General features: G+C 42.0%; 1 protein-coding gene across 2 annotated transcripts in view; it reads right to left on the bottom strand.

The window, feature by feature from the left end:
• GPR179 (G protein-coupled receptor 179) overlaps positions 1–17,439 on the bottom strand; it is a 51,896-nt gene that overhangs the window by 11,499 nt on the left and 22,958 nt on the right. The window contains exons 3-10 of one of the 2 annotated variants that reach the window (XM_020785499.3): positions 12,382–12,502; positions 10,264–10,475; positions 9,844–9,912; positions 7,817–7,926; positions 6,222–6,460; positions 4,870–5,008; positions 4,109–4,214; positions 943–1,089 (exon numbers count right to left, since the gene is read on the bottom strand). In XM_020785499.3, coding sequence (XP_020641158.3) covers positions 943–1,089; positions 4,109–4,214; positions 4,870–5,008; positions 6,222–6,460; positions 7,817–7,926; positions 9,844–9,912; positions 10,264–10,475; positions 12,382–12,502 — 1,143 coding nt within the window. Of the gene's footprint in view, positions 1–885; positions 1,090–4,108; positions 4,215–4,869; positions 5,009–6,221; positions 6,461–7,816; positions 7,927–9,843; positions 9,913–10,263; positions 10,476–12,381; positions 12,503–17,439 lie in introns of both variants that reach the window. The other variant, XM_078377934.1, reaches the window with a different exon arrangement.

The following is a 17,439-nucleotide window of genomic DNA, read 5'->3' as shown; positions in this document are numbered from 1 at the left end:
TCAGTCAAAATCATAATGACAACATTATGCTAAGATGTGGACTAAATGACAATATTGTTAGATTTCTGAATGCATAGCATTATGCAGATGGTCAACATCCTTCAGATAACTTTTTATCCCAGGAATAACTAGCATTAAAAATCCAGTGTCCCCAGTCTATGCTGCTGCTACAACAGCCCTTCACTGTTTCATTTGATGAAATATATGTCTTCTAAAAGCAAAGCTGCCAGAAAGGTTAGCTCAGTGGTGGGTATGAAAAAAATGTACAGGCAGGTTCCCATTAGCACTGAAAGGAAAATTAATTAAATACTCAGAATGCATGGGATGAATGTTTATAGAGACATTTCTTGTTTGAATTCTTTGCTGTGTGTGCAACATACTTACTGGGGCTGTTGGGAAGAAATCCTGCACTGCAATATTTTGGGCTACCTTACATTAAGTCAAACTATTGATGTGCCTAGCTGAGTCTTGTCTACTCTGGTAGAAGTTCTCTTAGGCTTTCAGGGGGAATCTGAATTCCCAGCCATATCTAGAGAGGCTGTGGATTGAACCCGAGACCCTCTGCATTCCAGGCAGGTATCCTGTGACTGTGTGGTACCTGCTGTCATCCCACACATGAGAACTGTTCCAAAGTAAAGCCTGCCTAGTAGCGAAAGTATCCAGGCACTCATACCTTTAATGCCGAAAAATACTTTTCTTCTATCCCATCCCCGTGTGTTCTCCATAACCGATATTCAAGGAGACAAGAAATGATGTTCAGCCACACTGATTTTTGTGGACCTTCTCCTCCCCACCCACTTTCTTGATTTGAAATTATGTATCATTATGTGGGAGGGGGGAATATGTTTTAGCTTCATGAGAAAGACTGCAAAAGGCAACTCTTACTCTGCACAGTTTCTGGCATAGCTAGCGTCAAAAGAAGGTCCTGAGTGTTCCACCCACCCGAATGTCATCGGGGTCAAGACTGTGCTCACTCCACGCCGATGTGATGCTGCTGTTCAGGTAGGAGCCTGAGCGCCTCATGTCCAGCTCATCTTCGTAGACCTCAGCAGCTATTTCCTCCCGCAAGGGCGACCCTGCATGCAGGAACTGTGTGACAACATGGAATGGAGAAAGGTGAATTTTCTTCAGGGATACATTACAGGGAATGTTAGTTATAAATTTCTAGGGCTGCCTGGAGACATGGATAAATTAATCTGTGGAGCTAGATAATTAATTAGTGGCTAGATAATGTCCAAGGCTAGATAAGTAGGCACTGGCTAAATAGACTATGCAGTCCAGCACAGACAAACAGAACAGATTTGGTTGGCATGTGATAGCCATAGTCATTGTGCTTGTAATGACACCTGGTTTCCTTTCACTGATTATATCAGTGGTTCTTAACCTTGGCGTACTCTGGTGTTTTTGAACTGCAACTCCCAGAAACCCCAGCCAGCACAGCTGGTGGTGAAGGCTTCTGGGAGTTGCAGTCCAAAAACACCTGAGTAACCCAAGGTTAAGAACCACTGGATTATATGAACCATAACAAATTTTCATGCTGGCTATATAGCTCAGTGGATTGGGACATTTAGTTGCAGAGCTAGGAATTTGGAGTCTAATTCCTCAATGAACTTCCCAAGAGCAAGGCCAGCCTCTGTATTCTTGGGCAAACTGCACAAGCATAGAGCATTACCATAAGGAGAGATTGATAAACCACTTCTGAGTACTGTATTTTATATTGAGGAAATCCAGTCAAGGATTACTGTAAGTCAGAATCAACTTGATAGGACATAATTAATTAATTGACATATTTCCATATGTTTATTTATTTATTTATTTTATAGGTCTGTTTTATTTATTTATGATTATGCACCATACTCTCCTGGAAGGTGATAGAAAAAGACATGAAGCTGATCTTGCAGCATCTATACAAATTATTTAATTATTTATTTATTTTACCCCGGCTTTCTCCTTGAAAAGGACCCAAAGCAGATTACAACAGTGAAAGATAATATTTAAAGTTGAAAACACAGTACAATAGTGGTTAATGTCATTAAAAGACAATATTTAAAACTATGAACAATGAATAAAGAGGCATCTTACATAATTAACAGGCAATACTGTATTAAGGCAAATATCAGTATGTATACAATTTTTTTAAAATGCCAATTTGAGAAATGAAAAACACAAAAATGGAAAACACAAGTAGTGTTAAAATCCAGTCAAAGCAACAATTCATAGCAATCTATCTAAAAATCACACATAGGTTACTGAGGGAAGTAAGAGGAAGTATAAGGGACAAATACCAAGTATGTCACTTTCATCTGTTTTCTATTTCAATCTGTAGATGTATCTCATATGGTTAATGCTTTGGGTTTATCTTTTTTTTTAATTCATTAAAAATTTTGTAATAATAAATACATGTGTAGCCTACTCCATCTCAGGGGCTCAGGGAATTGGAAAAAGATATAACACCAGAAATGCCTATCGTTTTCTTGACTTTAGACCCACCCACCGCTGGAACTATCCAATGAATTAATTGACAGTCATGATGAATAGAAGATGACTCTTCTTCCTCCAACGCATGATAGGCTTATGGAACTGAGTAACACAGGATGCTGGGATTACCACTGGCACAGAAGGTTTTAAGAGGGGTTAATGGTTTGTCCCTGGTTGCTAGTCATAATTAAATAATAGATCTGTGTGTATCGAGTTTGCTTCTGTGTTTCATGTATTCATCATGAAAGTCTGCGTTGACTTGGGCATGTCATGAGAATGGCTGATGGTCGGATTCCAAAAGATCTCCTGTATGGAGCATTAGTGCAGGGAAAGCGCCCCAGAGGGAGACCACAGCTGCGATACAAGGATATCTACAAGCGGGATCTGAAGGCCTTAGGAATGGACCTCAACAGATGGGAAACCCTGACATCTGAGCGTTCAGCCTGGAGGCAGGCCTCTCCCAATTTGAAGAGACCTTTGTCCAGCAGGCCGAGGCAAAGAGGCAGTCATGAAAGCAGCAAAATCATGGAGCTAGACAGGGGACAGGTTGTATTTGTCTTCAGTGTGGAAGGGACTGTCACTCTCGAATTGGCCTTCTCAGCCACACTAGACACTGTTCCAAGTCCTCCATACAGAGCACATTACCATACTCTCTCAGGACTGAAGGATGCATAATCAAATCATGTCTATTGTCCTGTTGTCAGTCTGTGATGTGTTTTTCTTACTATTACAGTGGTGCCTCGCTTAACGACGTTAATTCATTCCAGCAAAATCGCTGTAGAGCGCAAACGTCGTAAAGCGAAAATAAAAAACCCATTGAAATGCATTAAAACACGGTTAATGCATTCCAATGGGCTAAAAACTCACCATCCAGCAAAGATCCTCCATACAGTGGCCATTTTCGGTGCCTATATAGCGAGGAATCCGTCCCTAAGCACAGCGGGGACCCATTTTGAGCACCTGGCAGCCATTTTGCAAACCTGATAATCAGCTGTTTTGTTCGTCGTAATGCGAAGAATCGGTTCCCGAAGCAGGGAACCGATCTTCGCAAAGCAAAAAAACAACCATTTAAAACATCGTTTTGCGATCACAATTGCGATTGCAAAAACATTGTCGTGAAGAGGATTTGTTGTAATGCAGGGTAATTGTTAAGGGGGGCTCGACTGTGTAGTCATATTGGGTCAGGGTTTTTTTACTTTTTTCCATTCAAAAATATATCTTTCTACACAGCATGTTCTAGCATTGTATAACATACAGTATCTGTATACATTTTAACCCAGGAAACACATTTGTATGTATTGTGGTATATGCATTTCCTGCCTTTTTCAGGTTAAGGAGCCCCACTGCGAATACCATGTGCAGCCCCCACTCCAAATCCTGGAGCCATATCTGATGCCATAAAACCTCTAGGCACCCAATATGCCACAAACACACAAAAGAAAAGGACATACATCAATATAAACTTTAAACGTCATGTATATCAAAAAGGCAAAATAGCAAATGGAAAGTATTTTAAATAGTGAAAACAACTACAGCTTTGTGTCTTCTTCTAACATGTTTTTTTAAAGTTTGAGAGATGAGAAAGAGAAGTGGTTTTTCATTTTTGTTAAGGATTCTGTTGGGTTCCTACCTTTGGGATGAAAAGAAGTGCCAACGTCATGGTGGTAGTAACATGTGTGTGAACAAAAAAGAGCAGCAAAGTCCAGTCAGGATGCAAAGAAGGAACCATTAAAAACCTGAAGCCAGAAATAAGTGGGATGGGGTAGAGTAGAATAGGGTGCATTGAAAAATAAGGTTGTTAGGAAAGCTAGTAGTACATTCCTTGTTAGCATAATACCAGGCTAGAAGAAAAGGATAGGAAAACAGACAGCATTTGGCAAGTTGCTACCACCAGAATTAGTGGCAATTTTGTTATCTGTTAATTTTTTTAGTTACATTTATAAATTTATATTCTACATTAGTCCAGTGAGATTAAGGTGGTGCACATGGCTAAACTTTTTGGCACTTTATTGTCACACACATCCTTTGAGGAAGGTCAGCCTGGGAGAGAGAGAGAGAGAGAGAGAGAGAGAGAGAGAGTGGCCCAAGATATCAACATGAGTTTTATGGCTCAGTGGGGAACTGAACATGGATTTCCCAAATTATGATACTGTATTCTTTTTTTAAAATTCTTTGTGTGCATCAGCACACAAAGTGCCCACACTAATTGCAGAATGAATGAATATAGCACTGAAATATTAGTGTTTTGTTTAAGGTGTTCTCTTGGCAGAGGTCAGAGCTGAAGCTTCCAAGCTCACAGCCATTGCACTACACCAATTTACATTGAACTTTGGTTTCAAAGTATAACTGCACTCCATTCCACCATTTAAAAAAGGATTTGTCCGTCCTCACCTGACAACATGAAAGGCAGTGGAAGTTATCAGCTCGTTGTGTAGGGCGATGCCCATGTAGCGAGGTTCATGGAATGCAGAAGGGACTGTCCGAGTGGCATAGCAAAGGAAACTTCCCCATAACAAGAACAGCATCTCAGCTGGTTAGCAACAGACAGAAAAATAGGAAATTTAAGCAGCTCCCATATAGTCATGTTCTTGCCCTCAAATTTGTCTGTTCCCTTCTTCTCTCTCAATTTTCATTTTCTAGGACCAAAGGTAAGTAGGTAGGTGCTGTAGTAAAACTTGTCTGTAAGCTTTTCCATTTTATACTCAAAGTAAGCTTTTCCCTGATGATGACTGATAATGGTGACTCAGTGATGGGTGCTTTCTATATCTTTAGAAGTACTAGATCTTAGGATACACCATACAAACACACACAAAAAAAGTTCTGTTTTAGCTGTGGTATGGGACATTTAGGCATGCAACCCCTCCTACTGGCCTCTAAAATGGAGCATAGGGAACTATGCAAAATAAGCACATGACTCTAGTGACACTTTGCAGCTGAAATGTGTGTATTGCTACAAGTGTAGATTGTCTTCTGCATGTGCAGTGAAGTCTTGCCTTCAAGAACACATGTGATGGGGAGGAAACAGACAAGGAAAGAATACTAAGGGAGAGTGGAATGTTTTTGGGCATTGTGGAGATGAGATTTAGGATGGGAGTTGACCGCAGGGTGGGCACAGCCTGGAAAAATACCTCTTCTGGACTACAGCTCCCAGAATCCCCCATCCAATACAAAACTGGCAACCACAGAACAGCAGCCTGTGTTTCAGCAGAGGGGCAACTGGGACAAGCTAGGAGGATCAAAACCCCAACATGTGAATTGCCTCGGCTTTGAATCTGGAGCAGAATTAGAGCAGAGGCCACAGGTGCTTTAAGCCAGAGGTCCCCAACCCCCGGTCTGCAGCCCTGTGCCGGTCCATGGTCTGAGCTGGACCGGGCCACGAAGACAGACCTCCCACCCCACCTCCTGCACGCACTCACCCCCGCAAAAGCTGTTTGCGCCTGCACACTCGCTTGTGCGCATGCACAAACAGCGCCGCGGCACTTGTGCACAAGCACAGGGGGTACCCTGCCTTCCCCAGTCGGCCCATGAACCGAAAAAGGTTAGGGACCGCTGCCTTAAGCTACAAGGCAGGCCACCCACCAAACGTAAATTATCTCCTCCCAACAGATAAGGAAGGAGGAGGCTAGGATGCAGCTTTCTCTAAGGGAGAGGTAACAGATACAAAATGGATGTCCTGCCCTGCCTCATATATTCTGAGACTAAGCCCTGTCACATGATCAAGCATAGGGAGGTCTGCTCCTCACCCACAACCATCATGTAGTCCCAGCGGTCATGGTCGCAGATAAAAAACTGGAGGCCTCTGGTGGTCTGGGAGAGGACCACTAGTGGGATGTTCTTCTCTATGTTCTCCAGCATGCCGACAGTCCATGCAGATAAGAACCAAAGCACCAAGAGCAGGATCAAGGCCAGCATCTTCAAAACCCGCCTGCTGGACATGTAAGGGACTCGCTGGGCCGTGCGGGAAAGGAATATCTTAAGGACTCTACAGGACAAGAAAACAAAGATGGTTAAAAAGTCTGTGGACAAACATTTTTTTCTTAAAGCTGAAATGTCTGAGGGAACCTGGGGTGCCACAAAGTCATACAACACAAAATCAGTTGCTGGATGGAGCCAGCCCAAGACATTTTGCTGCTCAGGTAAAAAACAAGATGGCTTCCTCTGCCCTTTCACCTGCACAGGTCCAACACGCTTGGCCACCAACTTTCATTTTGACATTGGCAACGGGAACATTTTCCATTGTTCCTCAGGGCAGAAGGCTAGCTTAGGGATGCAGAGCAAGCTGTGCAGCCTACATAGTTTTTCTCTACACACCTCACCAGTAAGGAGCTGCCACTTGAGGGGTCCAACTCTGCCTAGAGCCACAGAGAAAAAGACTGTCTACATGGGGATTTGTCCTGCTATTTGATGCTCTGATGGGTGGGGTCGGTCTACTCTCTTTTTTTGTAGTGTCCACACATGGACATCACTAGAACAGACCAATCTGGCCCCCACCTCGCCCTTTTAGACTTCTGTCAGGGAGTTCTACTATTTTGCTGCAGATTTGGAGGGCTCCATTCCAAGAAACCACACTTGCTGGGAATGGACTAGATTTCCAAAAGTGTAATTGCTTGGAATGGACTAAACTAGAGCCCGGTAGCTTCTTCCTGTGTCAATTTTTAGAATTCTGAAATGGCTTATTAACCACTCCAGGATATTGGAAATTGAACACTTCCCTTGTCAGGGGACATGACATTCTTTGTTATTGCATCTGTTAGATCATCACTGATGTGCTGAGAATCACTTCAATTACATTTTTTTAAAAAATTATTTGCCTGTCTCTGTGTTGCTGATCAAAACCATGGTTGTGCGCAAATTCTCAATCAGCAATATATAAGCAGGCGAATAATTTTTTTATTTATTTAATTGAAGTGATTCATCATATCAGAAACAAACTAGCACATGTAAAAATAATAATTTCACTTCCTCTGACTTTCACCAGATGATTAGGGGAAGCGTTTAACTAACAACAGGACAAGCCAAAAGATATGCCATTGGGATGGAAATAGTACATCTAATGGCACATTGCTCCCCCACCCCAATTTCAAATGACCCCTTGTAACCCGATCAAGTCCGCACCAAAATAGAAAGTTTGAACAAGTACAAATATAATGTAGGAAGGTACATAATGTAGATATATTAATTGTTTTTGAGTGTATCTCTGGCTGTGTCTGGAGTTATTATATGAGGCTAAAAGGACTAACTTCCTTAAGCCTAGAAAAAGAGTTAATAATTTTCATATGGATCTTTCTATGGCTCATTTTCAAAAATATTTCTTTACTCACCTCAGGATCTTTATTACCTGTATAGTTTAAGGGTTATTGTTCCATAAACAATGGCAAACCCCAGCATACGCACCCAGCGCAGGACAATACAGCGAAATATGCTTGGTTTGAAGTACAGAATAAAAACCTGGATGAAAAGAAAGAACGGGAAACATAACTGAAGTGTGCATCACATAATTATTCCCCCTTTCAAAATGGTATTGTTTCACAACGATCCATCCAGATGACACAGACTTTGCCAACCCATATTTTTCTTGTGGGTGATCAATTGGAGGTGACTTCCCAATTCCAAATAATAATTAGAGGGAAAGTGAGGCTGTAGCTCCTCTTTGGGAGTTGGAAAAATATTGCTTTCAATAATTTGGTTTTGCTTTTCTGGTGGCCTAATACAGAGAATCCCTCATTAAGAACTTTAAAGAACATTTGCTTTTTATCAAAAGACGATATCTCTGTATGTTCCATGAAATGCAGACACTGGTGTACAGCACTGAATTCCTTACTTTGCCACAGCCATTAAGACTGCAAACATAAACTCAAAGGTAATCTGCCAAACTCTGAAAATCTCAAGAATAGAAGAGACCTATCCATATTACTTGTGGTAATTGACTGGGACTTCAGTGGATTGCATTGCTTTTTGCCCCTTCCCCATGACCATCAGAAGCAGAATGGATTATACTGCTAAGGACATACAGTATATATGCAAATTTGATACTCTGGCCTAATGTATATCAGATCAAGGCTAGGCTGAGATTGTTTTGCTCTTTAAGGCAAAGGATGAGACCTTGCCCTTAATTCCATATACTGTACAGAAGTGAATTGGGCTATCAGTAAATGTTACTTCAGTACCGATGATGGAGGAGTCTCCATTGTGTTTGAGGACAACAGTCTAGTTTAATGGGTGCCTGACAAACGGTGCAGCGTTATCTATTTAACTTATTGACTTTTTAATTGTGTGAATTTTAATGTCCTGAGCCACTTTGGGTCCCTTGTTGGGAGAAATGTGACATCATCCATCATCATCATCATCATCATCATCATCATCATCACCACCACCACCACCACCACCACCACCACCACCACCATCAATAATAATAATAATAATAATAATAATAATAAGAATAAGAATAAGAATAAGAATAATAAGAATAATAAGAATAATAATAAGAATAAGAATAAGAATAAGAATAAGAATAAGAAGAAGAAGAAGAAGAAGAAGAAGAAGAAGAAGAAGAAGAAGAAGAAGAAGAAGAAGAAGGTCTATTTTCCGATAGAGGGGAGTGGCTGCCACTGCTGCCAATTTTCAGTTTCCATCACTTGAGATGTGATAGTTCCCTCATTCCATGTAATGGAATGGCCAGTCCTGTGCCAGGTCACAGAAACCACACTGAATGGGAGTAATTCTGTAATTTTTTCCTTGTTCCCCTCACAAGCTTTGCTTTTAAAGTGTGTGCTGCATATACACAGTAACATTGTAATTTGTGTAGCTCAATTTCATTTTGTCTCACTCATTCTCTTTGTCTATTCCAGAATCCATTAAACTCCTTTTGCCACTTTCTTGTTATTCTGCCCTATAGACTATTCCTTGTTTTTCAGTTTTAATGTGTAGGTTACATATACATGCAAAAAATATAATCTGTGAAGTTCTTGTTCTTATTTACCTCAAGACTTTTTTGGCTGTTCTTAAATTCCTCAGACTACTGCCCCTAGTCCCATAGGGTCTATTTCTTCCCTTACCTGCACTTGTCCTGTCCTCATGGGCTGTTGATTCAGACACAGATTCTTTGGCTCAAATTCCTCAAACCACACTTGTCTCTTTGGCCAATATATGGATAACTCCATTTGGCCACTTCTTGTCCAGCCTGTTCCCCTTGCTGGAATACAGTGCACTGATCCATGAGAAGTGTAGTGAGCAATTTTTTTCCCTGGCATCAGCCCCGCCCCCCGAAGTTAGGGAACCAACGCCAGTTCAGTTTTCCTGGCAGAGTAGTATGGCAGATATAACCTCTGACAACTCAACCGACATGAGTCCAATCTGGATACTCACAGGGAAGTAGAGCAGGAGTGAGCCAAAGAGTATCGTCTCCAGAAGAACAACTCCTGAAGCCCGAATCCTCTAGGAAAACAGAGATTAAAGTGAAATGGTGATACAGCCCATTCCAACTAAGAAATGGCAGCTTTGAGGGTGGTGCTCTAGTGTTCTAGTCACTAGAAAAAATGGCAAGCAGAATTTGGTAGTGAGAACAGTTTGACACATCCTTAGACTAAGGAAAGAGAAAGAGGTATACCATCATTCATCCTTCCTGTCACCCATGAAGATGTGTTATTCTACAATTGGCTGTGTCAGTTGGAGATAATGGGAACTGCAGACCAACACATCTGGAGGATACTAGTTTGGGGAAGTTGTTATAGCCCCTCTCCTTTTGCACATCCATACAGTCTTCCTACTGTGTACCAATACCCTTACCTTGCTCTTCCTGAAGTGATAGGATACCAGCATGCTGAAGAAAACCGCCAGCATGCAGAAGGCTTGGAAAGCTAGAACAGCCGCCCGCAACAACCAGTCTTCCTGGACTAAACATGGTGTGCCATCAATGCAGGTAGAACATCCCTCCCGACAGGGGCGGCACTCTAGCCAATTTCCAGAAGCTGTTGCTCCATACTGGGAAGCATCTTCCTCTGTTAATTTGAGAAAAGCAATTATTAAAATCATGGATCCCATTCCTCACTTAAAATCAACAGAGACTTCTGGGCTGCCCTTCTGTATCCAGGCAATTCTTTACAAGGTATTTGATAGGAAAGGAACAGGCCTGAAAAAATTTGGGCAGGTCCCTGGAACCTTGACCATTTAACTGATAATGATGTTGAATATGAGACACACTGACCCAAGCATCAATAGACTGTGGTTGCATAAGCGCAAGTCTCGTTTGAATATCTTTTGCATTTTATTCTCCTAAGTGTGATGAAAAAGTAGAAATTAGTAGTAGTAGTAGTAGGCATCCTTCAGTCTCGAGAGACTGTGGTAATATGCTCTGTATGCAGGACTTGGAACAGTGTCTAGTGTGGCTGAGAATGTCAATTTGAATGTGACAATCCCACACTGAAGACAAATACAATCCGTCCCCTGCCCAGCTCCCTGGTTTTGTTGGTTTCGGGACTGCCTCTTTGCCTCGGCCTGCTGTACAAGTGTCTCTTCAAATTGGGAGAGGCCAAATAAAAGTAGTACTTATGTGGAACTACAAAGGGGGAGGGACAAGGCTGGCCCATGAAACCCTGAAAGCAATTGAACAGTCCTTAATAAGTTGTAGATACTGACATTAGAACTGGAACTTATAAATGTTCCTTTTTTGGAGTACAACTCCCAGAACACACCAGCCAAATATCCTAGCTGGGCATTCTGTGAGCTGAAGTAAAAAAGGTAGCCTTTGCAAGCTCTAATTATACCTCAGGGCACAGTCACAAAAGAGGAGAAAATATGCTGGTGAGCACAAAAGTGGAGTATCACATTAGCAAGGAATGCTATGAGAAGTACAGGCTGATGACAATGCCTGAAAAAAGGCAGATGAGACAGAGATGAAGACATATAGCCACTTATTTTGCAACAGATATTACTTTGTGAGAAGTGGCATAGAGTTCTTGTGAATCACTCCCCCTGTGAATTGTCTCCAATTTGAATTGCACATCTCCCAAACCTAGTATTTGATATACTGGGTTGCCTGTATATTTCTCCTTAAAGGAAAACTGACAGTTTCACAGAATTATTTCAATCAGACAAATAGCACTGAGGAAAATGTGTTTAAAACTTCCCCAGGTTTCACAGTAAAGATCCATATACACCTCACCTGCTGTGTTTATCTTGTTGGTTAAAATAAATAAAAACAGAACAGCAATTACAGGTCTCTTGGCATTATTTCTATATTGTCTCTGTTCTTTTTCCATTTATTATTATTAAATTTAAATTCTTTCTTTCATACAAGTAACTCAAGATGGTACACATATTTCTCTTCTTCCTACTCCATTTTATCCTCACAATAATTCTGTGGGGCAGTTTGTGCAGGGGGGGGGAGGCAGACGCCAATGGGGATTTAGAATTCAATGTTTTTGGTCCTGGTCCAACACTCTAAACTTTACATCACAATGGTTCTTGATAATTTTAAAACAAAGCAGAATTATTATTTATTCTGAAAATGCTATCTCCCAGGTTGTTGTGTTTTTTAAAAAAAAACTGTTATTATGTGCCCTGCACTCTGGAATAATGAAGAACAGATCCTGCCCCTCCTCTGTAGGGCAATCTTTCAAGTACAGTATTTGAAAATTCCATCATACCAATTATTCTATGTTTCAGCTTGGGGTAAGGACTGCATACATATACCCACATGTGCTACTACTGGAAGTGATAAAACAGCATACAGTACACAGTTTTGTCTCTCCAGTTCCTTAGGAGAAACTGCTTGAGGTTCCAGGGGTTTCATGTTACGTAACAGAATGAAGAAGCATTTATAAATAAGATTCTTTCTCTCACCAGATAAATTCAATCTCAGTCTGGGAAAACTGCAACAAGGAGACAAACAATGCTACTACATACCAGATTGGCCATTATTTGTGGCAGTAGGGGAGGATGAGGCTTTGCTTATGCCGTAGAAACCTGGTTTGCAGAGGCAAAGATATCTCCCAAGGACAAACCCCTGCTTTTCCTGTGGTACACACTGAAAGAAGAAATGCAGTTTTCTAAGTTAGTCTGTCTCCCCTTTTCACTTCAGAAGATCCTTGAGGACAATCTTGTTAATGTGCAAAATTAGTTTGCAAAATAGCTGTCTTTGGATTTTGGAGTCTCCTGTCTGAATTGCATTTTAGTTATTGCATGTTCATATGCAACTAATTTAAGGTTTCACATCCCAAAGTATTACGAGAAGTTAATACTTGGGGCAAAAAAAAAATCTGTCCAAATTGACAGGCTCCACAGTATCATGCCTATAGTATTTTTAAAATAAGGCTAAGGTACCCAGAAGCTTCCCACGACCAAGATCTTCTGCACATTATTAGAATTTCCCAGAGAACTGTCCGAAGGCACTGGGGGGGGTGAATGTTATTGAAGCTAAGTCAACCTATAGCCCATAAAGGCTTGAATGAGAACATGTGTATCTCAGTACGCAGTGTAATAGTAGCATTGTTCTTATCCTGAAGGATGAAGAAGAAAGAAGTAAAACAAATAAAAGATTGTATTTCTTTGCCTTATGTGTCTACAGCACACATTTTTACCTAGTTTCAAAATGGCTTTCCCTTAAAAGGATTGCACATGCTCAGTGGTGTCTGAGGCCTGCTAGGTGATAAACATCATCCGCCGTAGGCAAAGCTTGAGGAAAGCAGAAGCCCCAGCAAGAAGGAGCTTGAAAGGCTCAGTGGGATTTCTCCTCACAAAGGTATGTGAAGCTTCCCCTCTGACCTGATCGAGAGGTGGAGGGGATGTGTGACCTTCCTCCTCTTGGTTAACGAATGCCCCCCCTCTTTACTCCACATACTTCAGGGTCAGTCAGGGTGACCATGGTGTGTACTGGTTTACAAAGGAGAGTCCTCTGTTTGAAGGGGTGCCAAGTTTGAAGTGCAGTCCTGTCTAAATCCAGTGTAAGGATAAAAAAAATGAGAAAGATAAGAGCTATATAGCAGACTGCAAGGACATGGGTTACCTGGTTATGGTGACATATCTCACCATTTATGCCTGGCGGTCTGTGTTTCTACCTTAATTTTACCGATTATTTTAAAAATCTACATGCATAAACTGAAGTTTGCATGTACTGTACTAAGAAATATGTAAAACTAATCTTTTTGCCTTCTTTTGTTGCGTGTTGCACGGCTGCCCTAAGGGCCGAACTACTTCCACCTTCTGAGGACCCTTTGGGAAAGATCTTTCCCTTAAGCAGAGTCACCTTCTCCTTCTTTTCATGGCTGTTGATATTGCCAATTATTCACTTATCCAATCTGGAAAATAATATTTTGGGATGACAACTCCCTCAATCTTCCAGCCACCCAAGCCATTGGCCCGGCCGGCTGATGGATTCTGGGATTTGGGGTGGCTCATGGAATGGGGAGGATGGTTCCTCCCAAAATTGTGTTTCCCCAAGCATGAACCATCTGTGCTCAGAGTTGTACTCTAAAAACCCTCACTTCTTTAAACTCTGTTTACTGTATTTCTGCCACAGGGAAGGAGAAAGGTGACTACTATAGATATATGAAGGGTCAAGAGACTCAAGATATTGGTAGCAGGATCCCTTGGTGAGCTATGGACCTGGGCAGCAATCCTATGGCTAGTCTTTGAGGCCAGGCCTGTCCAGTGGGACTTTGCTGTGGGTATTTCACACAGCTTCTGGGCCTGAGTCTACAGATGATACCACTGCCACGTGCCTTTATGCCTTCTCTCTATAAACAAAGACTTAAAAGATTACAACTCGGGTTCTCCCCTCCTTATCATCCAGCCGACCTCCCCTTAACCTCTTGTCTGATCTAGTGAGATCGAAGTGTCTCAGTTCTCACCAAAGCTCTTATTTTGTGCTTCTCACGGCTCCTCACTAGCTTGTTCATGATGGCTCCCCGCCCCTTTTTCTGGACATCAGTGGTTAAACATTTAAACATGATAATAGCTAAACGCTGTATGGCCAAATCCCCTTTTCGTAAAACCTAAATGGATCACTAATGCTGCAGAGTGCGCTAATCCCTCAGAGAGCAACCGCAGCCAAAAGAGCTAAATCGACCACTGTATGAGCACTCTCTCCATGTGAGCCTCCTGGAGTTTAATGCCAAAGGACCAAGTGATCCCCCCAACCCGTGCCAAAAGAGCAGATGTGAATGGAGAAGTGGGGCAGAGGGCCTGATGGACGAATCGAGCAAAGGGTTATTGTGTACAGAACTGTCAGCCTGCTCCTTCCGCAGACCCTATTTAGAGTTGTCAAATCTCAGTGTTTTCATGCTGTTACTGTGCAGATCAAGTGCCAGACTCTAAGGCATGTTAAGGCCACAAGGCCAGCTGGAAAAAAGGAGATGGGGCAACAGGAAAGGTACGGAGAAGGTGAAGTAAAATTCTACACATTTTCCAAAGTGAGGTAGATTTCAAATATTCCTTTAGGAATTAGTTGTTTTTTTAAAAAATGTTGTTTTTGAAATTTGTGGGATACTCATTTAAAAAAACCTCTTAAGTCTTGTACTTGAATTTTAAGTAAAAATGTAAAGTGCCAGCTTGCTAACTTCAATTTTGTATACTTTGGAGGTCGTCTCCCCTTTTAAAGCCCCTAAATTCAACTACATCCATGCTGTGTAATGTTGAAAAAATGTGTGGGGATTGGGGACCTACATGATGATACCCTTTTACAATGGCACCTCGACTTACGGATGTATCCACTTACGAACATTTCAAGTTACAAATGGCTCAGCTCGCAAAATTTTGCTTCGACTTGCGAATGGGGCTTCGACTTACAAACAAACAAAAAACTTTCCTGCCCTTTTTTTTTTACCTAAGTTGATCTTAGGTCAAAAGAAGAAAAAATAAAAAAATTCTCCCCCTAGTGGTAGAGTACAGATTAATCGGCTTTGCATTAGTTCCTATGAGAACCAATGCCTCTACTTGCGAATTGCGCCTCAACATAAGAACACAAAACAGCCGGAATGGATTAAATGGTTTTCAGTGCATTCCTATGGGAAATTTTGCCTTAACTTACAAATGTTTCAACATACGAACGCCGTTCCAATACGGATTACGTTCATAAATCGAGGTACCACTGTATTTTCAAAGTTGCTTTCTCTGTGAAGTTTCAACTCCTCAGGCTGCTGAAGCTACCGTATTTTTCCGTGTATAAGATGCTACTTTTTCCTAAAATTATACTAAAAATTGAGGGGTATCTTTTACACAAACTGAGAACATGGAGAACAAAATGGCCATACCTTGCCTCTGTAAATAAGGCTTCCCTCAATCACAAGGCTTATGGAACTGATGTCAGCTGATGCTGAACAAAGCAATTGGAACATACCTCAGAGGTGGAGCCTGTAGGCTCAGATTCCACAGGGACTCTTAATGTTGGAGCATTCTGATCCCAGAAACTGAGTCCTCAAAGCTACATTTTCTTAATGTTTGTGCTAGAAAAGTGGGGGTGGGTCTTATAAATGGGGGCATCTTATAAGCAGAAAAATACAGTAAGTTCAGCTATATGTTGCTGAACTGAAAAGCACAGTTCTTCCTCTCCTCCATTTTCCTCTGATTTTTCAGTTGCAAAGCTGGAGAACCTTTGGCCTTCCAGATGTTTTGACATAAAACTCCCATCAACCACACCCAGATGGTATGTGTCTGTAGGGGTTGTCATCCCAAATACTTGGAGGGCCAAAGGTTGCCCACCTGCTTTGTAGCCTCTCTCCATTTGTTTTGTATCTAGGCATTGTACGCTTCACACCAGAGAAATCCATCTCTTTGTTTTCACTCTGTACAAGCACTAGGGCTAGGATGTTATCTCAGGTGGTGGAATGCTGGGGGTGGTGGCAGAACTATCACTCCCTCCTACTCTGTGCAGCCTCAGATGGCAGCAGCCGCTGGTCTTTTCCTCTAATCGCAGCTGCTGCAGCGACATCTCCATATCATGGCTATTTCTCACCTGGGAATGTGCATTGTGCATAATGCCTGACCCCAGGTGTCATCAGGGTCAGGGATTATGTACGCAGCTGATCAGTAAGTGCTCTCACTATGGAGTTGGAGAAGCAGATAGGAGAAAGAAGCTGCTGCCACCACTGTTGCCATCCTTTGCATTCATAATGAGAGCAGTGTTGTGGTACTGAGTGGGGGTAGCAGTGGCAGCAACAGTGGAACTTCTCTTCCCACCTTGGAAAGAGGAGCACTGTGCACATTAATGATGAGATAACAGAGTCACCAAGAGACTTTTTCAAATTAATTGACAGTTCAAAGATAGTTGAGATTTTTGCAGATCTAGTGGGCAGAGAAGTCTATGTAGAATGGAAAGAGCTAGAATACACAGAAGACCTGTGAGGAAATACCTAAGAACTACTATCAGTGACCTAAATGGGGCCAGCCAAAGATCTTTTGCTGCCCAAGGCATAATGGCAGATGGCAGTTCCAACCCACAGTGGAGATTATAGTCCTCAGGGCCAGTCAAGTTATTTTGATACATACACACACACACACTTTCCTCTGCCATAGCACAACAAATAGAATAATAGCAATTTAAGTAGCAAAAACAAGCAGGTTTGCTGTCTCTCTGGAAACTCCGCATCCAGCTGCTGAGGAGGCTGCCTCACTCTACATAACGGTGTGATCAGCCCTGGACAGCAAAAACATTAACAGTACAGAGAACTAGAAGCTCTAAGGCCTGGTCTAGAACCTTTCTGTTTTCAGAGTATGTGTAATGGAGACTAACACTTTAAGTCAGGGGTTTCTAACCTTTCACCTTCCCTGGGCCACATTAGAAGATGAAAATTTGGTTTGGGCCGCACATACATTTGGTTTAGGCCACATGGGGGGGGGCAGCCCTAGCCGTCCTCCGCAGCCCTGCTCCAAGCGTGCTTACCGGCAGCTGCGATCTCAGACAGCAGAGGCTGCCAGCTTCGACTCCAGCAGCTTTATGGGGCCGGGAGGGAGTCCACCTATTGACGG

Source organism: Pogona vitticeps, chromosome 6 (genome assembly GCF_051106095.1).
Source record: "Pogona vitticeps strain Pit_001003342236 chromosome 6, PviZW2.1, whole genome shotgun sequence".
NCBI lineage: Eukaryota > Metazoa > Chordata > Lepidosauria > Squamata > Agamidae > Pogona > Pogona vitticeps.
The sequence above is the reverse complement of the archived record's forward strand: the minus strand, read 5'-3'. Positions and strand labels throughout refer to the sequence as shown.